Here is a 7,565-nt window from a genome sequence, read left to right on the forward strand (position 1 = left end):
ATGACGCAATGATGCATTGATTGCTGGGTAATGTTGTTGTCCTCCAGTAACAAGTCAGATTTTGCACTGGAGGCACAACAGGAGAGACAACATTTCCCAGCAATCATCATTCTTTAATTTATTTTAGGCTACAATCGGGAAGAATAGGAGGGCCTATTAGTTTCTATGTCAAATGTATATACTCCCTTTTCTTGACTCCTTCTGTATCACAAACAGTACTGTATTTGCAAATCTGGTATGTCATAAATGTATAGATGTAGCAGTACTGACTATCTGTATGTCATGTATGTCATAAATGTCCTGATGAATTGAAAATGGGGGACCCTGATGTAAACAAGACGAAAGTCTTTCTCTGGTCTGCATCCCCTTAACAATTGTGTGTATTGAGCTGTACTGTATTGTACCCATTCTGCAATCTGTTAATAAAGTTTTCAATCAATCAATCAAGCCTGACAGCGTGGGGACAGAGAGAGGAGAGGAGAGGAGAGGAGAGGAGAGGAGAGGAGAGGAGAGGAGAGGAGAGGAGAGGAGAGGAGAGGAGAGGAGAGGAGAGGAGAGGAGAGGAGAGGAGAGGAGAGGAGAGGGGAGGGCTGGGCTGGGCTGGTGTTCTGCAGATGGTTGCTTCAGTGTTCTCACGCAGACCACAAATAAACGAACGCTTATAAAATGATTTAATAGGCTAAACTTCGTTTAAAAGTCTTTGTTTTAGACTTGTTTATTCTATTTGAATTTATTCGACATAATGCTACGTGGCACGACTAGATCCATGACTCCGTTGCGATACAAATAAATTATCTATAAAAGTGCCCTATCTTTTAAATCCATCCACTGCTGTGGCGAGCCTGGGGCGAGCCTTTATCGCTACTGGGAAAACATAGCGGGAACATAGGGGGCCCGGGGAACATAGAACCCTTTTGGAACATGGGAAACATAGGGGGCCCGGGGAACATAGGACCCGCCCCGGGGCATGGCGCAATGCAGTCTGTCATCCAGTCCCACGAACGAACGGCAACTCCATTCAGTCCCGGCCGGGCCCGGGCCCTAGACCCCCCGCGGGCCCTAAGGCGGCTGCCTCAGCCGCCTCGCCTATATATCCGCGGCTGGGTGAAGACCTTTCGGTTAAGCATGAGAGTTAGTGAGAAGGATATGAAGGAATGGTCAGATACATGTAGGGGAGTTACCGTGGTGTTAATGATGCTGGAGTTACGGAAAAATATGAGATCCAAGGAGTTGCCTGCTTTGTGGGTGGGAGGCATGGCAGTGGGAGTCAGGTCAAAGGATTGTAGGAGGGAGACCACTGGGACCGACTGAGATGAGTCAGGCAGGTTGAAGTCGCCCAATAGAAAGAGAGGGGTACCATCTTCCGGTAAGGAGCTTAGAAGCATGTCCAGCTCAACTGTGAAGTGATCGAGGGGACCTGGAGGGCGATAGAGTGTAACAATGGTGAGAATGAAAGGATTAGAGACAGATACTGCATGATATTCGAGAGAGGAGAGTGACAGATCTGGGAGTGGTGTTATCGCCTGCAAAAAGACACCATGAGTGGCTACCAGGCTGGCAAGAAAGAGAGCAAGGACCTGTATGCACCTAAACAAGGGCCCAAGAATGGCAAGCGGAAAAAGAGCAAAAAGGGGAAGGCTCCCAAACCTGCTAAGCCTGTGGAAGAGGATGAGGAGGCCAGCCTTCAGAAGGGCCTTAAGTTCAACCTCATCAATGACAACGTCAATGATAGCCCCCGAATCCATCTGCCCCTGAACTACCCCCCAGGGAGCCCCGACCTGGGCAGACACTACTGCTCTAACTCCCCCCTGCCCTCCATCCAGCTGCAGCCCCAGTCCCCCTCTGCCTCCAAGAAGCACCAAGCCGTACAAGACCTGCCCGCCACCAACACCTTTGTGGGCACAGGCGACAACAACTCAACAGGCTCGGACCAATATTCGGATTACAGCTACAAGGCTAACCCGCCGAAATACAGCAGCAAACAGGTAGGCGACTACTTCGCAAACACGGCAGGGTACAACAGGAACATCATATGGACCAACCAGGTGTGGTAGAAACACAGGACTGATTCTCACACCAGATCCGCTACTACCAAAGCTGCACTGATTACTCCTAGCTCAAATATGGCAAAGCACAGCACCACGAGCACCACCACCCACTTCTCAGACCAGCGCAGGCTTGCCTTTTTCAACTTTTTCTTTCTGTTTTGGTTCTGTTCATGTTTATATTTTTTCACACCATTAAAATGGACTCAACCACAAGTTCACACCTAAAAGGGTATTTTATTTAAGTTATTTTTCACCTTTTCAGGGTGGGTTAAATGAAGGAATTCGTGTTTTTATTTTTGTTTATTCCAAAGTGGCATATTTCTGATTGGGCATGGGAGTTTACTCACATATACATTTAAGTTTGAATGTGATTTTGGAGGTTCCGGTTCCGGGTCGAGGATGTGAAGTCGCACTCTGCTACGCTGTTACTCCCTTTTTTATATTTTAACTTTAAAAGCCTCTTTTTATACTCTCAACTCGGTTAAACCTTTATGTATACATCACCTTAGGTTTCCTACTAACTATTTTGACTGAAATAACCACAATGAAGAAATCAACGAGAAGCTAATCAAAGAAAGACGACGTTCCCACTGATATGATCGCCATTGCTAAGCTAATCGAAGAGCTCAGGCAATCCTTAACGGACGGTGTACAATCCTTAACCAACCAGGCTACCTCTATCGAAACCAAACTCGACAGCCTCTGGGCTGCGGTTGGTGAACATGCCGGGCGTCTGACCGCTGTGGAAGCCGGCTTGAATACTTGGACTGACACGGTGGACGTGATAGATGCTAGATGTTTGGCTCTAGAAGAAAGCAATGATAAGCTAAAGGCTAAGCTAACCGACGTCGAATCCCGTATCCGTCGATCCAATATACGCATAATAGGACTGGATGAGTCCGTGAATAGCGACCAACCCAATGTCTTGTTTGCAAAGGTACTGGTTGATATTCTGGGGGAGGGGATCCTCCCTACGACACCCGAATTGGACCAGTGTTACAGAGCCGGTGCCAAAGCAACAAATAGCTCCAGGCCTAGAGCAGTTATTGCTAGCTTACGTCATTATGGAATAAAATAAATAATTATTCGGGAGGCACGGAAGAGGAGGGGTAAGCTGGTATACGGAGGGAAACCAGTCCAAATCTTTGAAGACTACTGTCCTGAAGTCGTGGAGCAGCGTTCCCGCTACAGAGCCGCCATGGGCCCACTCTACAATCTAGGTTTCAAACCGTCCCTACAATACCCTGCGAAGCTGTTCATTACCAAAGACGGAGTGAGGATACCGATTTCCTCGCCTAAGGAAGCCGCAACCTTCTTGAAGACCCAGGAGGAGGCCACGTACTAGGCGACAGTAGCCTGTTTTTGTGCAGTTAGCACTTCGTTATGGCTTAAACGCCGAGCGGCGTCATATAATTTCTATAACTTTGTTTTTATAAATAGGTTAACTATGTGACGCTGGGTATCGCCTAGATACTTTATTTAAATGTTTCGCTACATCTGATATAAGGGGGGTTTGGTCGGTTTTATTTTGTATAACCATTGCATGATTTTTTATACGTCCACTAAGGCTGGGGAGATAAACGATAGCTCTGTTTAAATGATCTATGACTTTTATGCATGTCACTTACGTCGCGCCATGACTTGGCTTAATACCTCCGTGGGTCCGTGTAGCGTTTTTTTTAAAATGATTATTCTGTGTGTGTACATATTTTTATTGGACTTCAAAGATCCATTAACGTTTCAGATACGTTCTGCTAACCACACACACGGCATACGTCATCATCTGAGGTTCATATGCTGTTGACCTACTAGGTCGATAAAAAAATAAGACAAACTGTTGTACAGCGCCTCTTCTGACACGGCGGTCTAATTACACTATGACAATGCTGGAATATTCTGTAACCTCTACTCTATGTGAATCATAGGAAACAACAGACTTCACAGCGGAACATCGCCCTCCCCCGGCCTGGTGGACGCACTGCACACGTATTATAACCCCCCCCTCCCTTATTTTGCAATAATTCCAATTCTTGGCTTTTTATTTTTATTTTTTTATTTATTTATTTTTAAACTTAGCCATGTTCTTATAAGGTTTAAGTGAATTTACTCTACTTTTTGAGGCATTTTATCTCTTTTTTTTGGGAGTGTGGCTAGCAGACACTGAGAGAATAATCTACTTATGGTAGGTTTGAGAGTTTTAGACCCTATGGTAATATGCATAGGGTTGTTATGGTTGATATGCTCGATATGGGGATACTGGATAAGTATTTTAAAGGGGGAGAGGGGGGTGTGAATGGGGGATGGGAGGTTTTGTGTTTTTTGTTTGTTTTTATGCTCACGCTCGGATCTCAACAGGACCTTAACAGTTGGATATATATCTATTATGAAGTGCTACTCCAGACGAATTACATTCAGGCATACTGCAACCTGTTTAGACTATGGCTAATTTAAATATTTTGATTTGGAATACAGGGGGTCTTAATATTCATCATATACGCACAAGCGTATTAACATGGATGAAAAGACAACAGGTTGATGTGGCTCTTTTAAGTGAAACGCATCTTTTAATGGCTGACGATGCAAAGCTGGCGGATAAAGTCTATCAAAACATAAGCCCCTCCTCCTTTGGCACCAAGTAGCTAAACGGAAGTTGAATATAAAATTATTAGACATATGGTCTGATACAGATGGTCGAGTTACTATTGCCAAGATAGATTATTTTAACAGGAAAATTGCTTTGGTAGCGGCTTACGCCCCTAATGTTTATGACGCTAACTTCTATGCTTCACTCACTAGAACGATGCTAGATCTCCCTGAGTATTCATTTATAATTGGTGCAGATTTTAATGCCATCTGGGATCCCTTGATTGATAAATCTAGTCTCACCACAACCTATGACCAGAGACAGGCCTCTACGGCACTACAGGCCTGGTCCAAGGACACAGGAGTAATTGATTTGTGGCGATCGCTCAATCCAACGGCGCGAGATTTTTCCTTTTTCTCAGCAAGACACAAAACATTTTCTACATTTACATTTACATTTAGTCATTTAGCTGACGCTTTTATCCAAAGCGACTTACAAGTTCTGTACGACAAGACAGCAAGAAGGGTACAACTCTATCAGCTGAGTAACAATGTTTATCAAAGTGTTGCGTGTTACAGTGTAGGTTAGTTTATTAGGACAAGTGCATGACAGTAAGGTTAGTCAGGGTTAGAGATATATATATATATATTTTTTTTTTATCATTTCAGATAATGGTTGAAGAAGTGAGTCGTTAGTCGATGGCGAAAGATTGGACGGGATTCGGCTGTCCTAACTGGGATGGGTAGTTCATTCCACCATTGTGGGGCAAGGACTGAGAATAGGCGGCTTCTCTTTGATGACCCTCCGGGAGCTTGGATAGGAGTAGGTCTGAGGCGGCCAGAAGATGCAGAGCGTAGGGGTCTTGAGGGTGTGTAGTTAGAGACCATTGACCGGAGGTAGGCGGGAGCGGTTCCCTTTGCTGCACGGTATGCTAGGTCGAGGGCCTTGAAGCGGATACGTGCAGCAATGGGGAGCCAGTGCAGGTCCCTAAGAAGTGGGGTGACATGGGCCGACTTCGGTAGGTTTGAGATCAGGCGGGCCGCTGCGTTTTGAATGAGTTGAAGAGGCTTGCTGGCAGTGGCCGGGAGGCCAGCTAGCAGTGCGTTGCAGTAGTCGAGGCGGGAGATGACTGTTGATTGGACGAGTAGTTGGGTGGCTTCTTTTGTCAGGAAGGGGCTTATCCTTCTGACGTTGCTCAGGAGGAATCTGCAGGTTCTGGTTGTCGCTGCGATGTGAGCAGAGAAGTTCAACTGGTCGTCGAGGACAACACCAAGGTTCTTGGCGGTCGGGGACGCGGTCACAGCTGCATTCTCGACTGTGATGGAGAGGTCGGTCAGAGGGGAGGATTTGGCCGGCAGGTGGAGCAATTCTGTTTTGCTTAGGTTCAGTTTGAGGTGGTTGGTCGTCATCCAGGCGGAGATGTCGGTGTTACGACCCTGGCTCATGGGCGCGCAACCTATGTGCAAACCAACACCAAAACCCTGTGCTCTAACTCAAAGTGCTACTATCTCAAGGAACTATTAATGTAAATGTAAACTAAAGTACTAATATAAACCCAACGGACAAGGACTGGAAGAACCTGACAGCTCTTTCTCTAAGCACAGACACTGCATGTGTGTTACTAGGTCTGCCTTTAAAGCTCCCAGCAGGTAACCAATCAGCACTAATTGGCTAATTGGCAGCCCTCACCTGCATGCCCCGTGACACAGGAGTGATCAGCTCCTGGTACATAACACCTCCCCCACCAAACTGGTTGCCCCAGAGGCAACCACCACACAACAACCCATAAACAAAAACAAAAAAAACCACTGTGACCCATTAGTTGTCAGGGCCACTACCACAACAGCGATAGCGGGTCGGCCCCTGTCGAAGACGACCACCGATACCGATCTGTCAAAAATAGACTGCAAACCAAAATCAACCTGAGAACTGCGCTCAACAGAACAGAACACAGCACAACAAAAACCATAGATCACTGATACCACCACCGCGCCCATATCCATCCCACCTGGCACTGGCAGTTCAGGATACTGCAAACCGTGAACATCCAGAGTAGGATGTACCGCCTCAGGTACAGCCCCAGCGTACCGGGAACATGGCAGTACGACAGTCACAAAAACGTCTGGAACACCATCTAAAATGGCGTCACCCAAAATAACATTGTCCTGATCAAAATCAAAATGGCTGCCACTCAACAGACCAGGTCGCGAAGGCGGCTCTTGCTCCACAGGACACAGGTAACTAGGTTGACCATCCCACCTAGTGCATGGCAGAGAATCAGTGTGGACATGTGGATCAATGTCAGAATCATCAACTGACATACTGGGACCATCCCTGTCCATAAGTGAAACATTAGGGACAATAGAGCTACTGTGGGAAGGCTGGCAGCCTAAGTCAGGCTTAGTAGCCTCTCCAACTAGAACGGTGTCACATGAAACAACAGCACCTCTCATAGCATCCTTCCCACACTCATCCTCCAATTCGTTCGTGGCCTTAGCCACCGTACAGGCTGGGAAGACCTTGAGACACTGCGCTGCCATATCATCTCCTGTCACATGCTTCTCCGGCACGCATGTCAACTCTGGTTTCACCACCGGGCCTAACACAAAGCCACAATCAAGAGAATCATTATGCAGAGGTACATCCACAGTGTGCTTTCCAAAATTCTCAACAGGTACACATTTTAATTCAACAAAGAATGTGTCACTAAGTGTAATGTCCCAAGTCGAAGTATCAACAACATCACTTTTGTCCTTTGACATTTCTCGTGCCACAGCACACACAGGAAACACTCCTGGATGTTTCTGTGCCAGCTCATTAGAGACCTCAGAAACCACAGGAATGGGAGTTACAACCGGAGTAGCCAACACTTTGTCACCAGCCAAATCATTCCCTAGAATGAAGGACACCCCCTTTATGGGAATGTGAGAACA

At 46.4% G+C, this 7,565-nt stretch overlaps 1 protein-coding gene across 1 annotated transcript in view; it reads left to right on the forward strand.

The window, feature by feature from the left end:
- Positions 1-2,054, forward strand: part of LOC311229757 (protein dachsous-like) — a gene marked incomplete at both ends in the record, with an annotated part of 78,713 nt that extends 76,659 nt beyond the window's left edge. Inside the window, one exon of the mRNA XM_084315832.1 lies at positions 1,503-2,054. Coding sequence (XP_084171958.1) covers positions 1,503-2,054 — 552 coding nt within the window. The remainder of the gene's footprint in view (positions 1-1,502) is intronic.
- Positions 2,055-7,565: the final 5,511 nt, after the last annotated feature.

Source organism: Notolepis coatsorum (assembly GCF_963971535.1).
Source record: "Notolepis coatsorum genome assembly, chromosome: 6".
NCBI lineage: Eukaryota > Metazoa > Chordata > Actinopteri > Aulopiformes > Paralepididae > Notolepis > Notolepis coatsorum.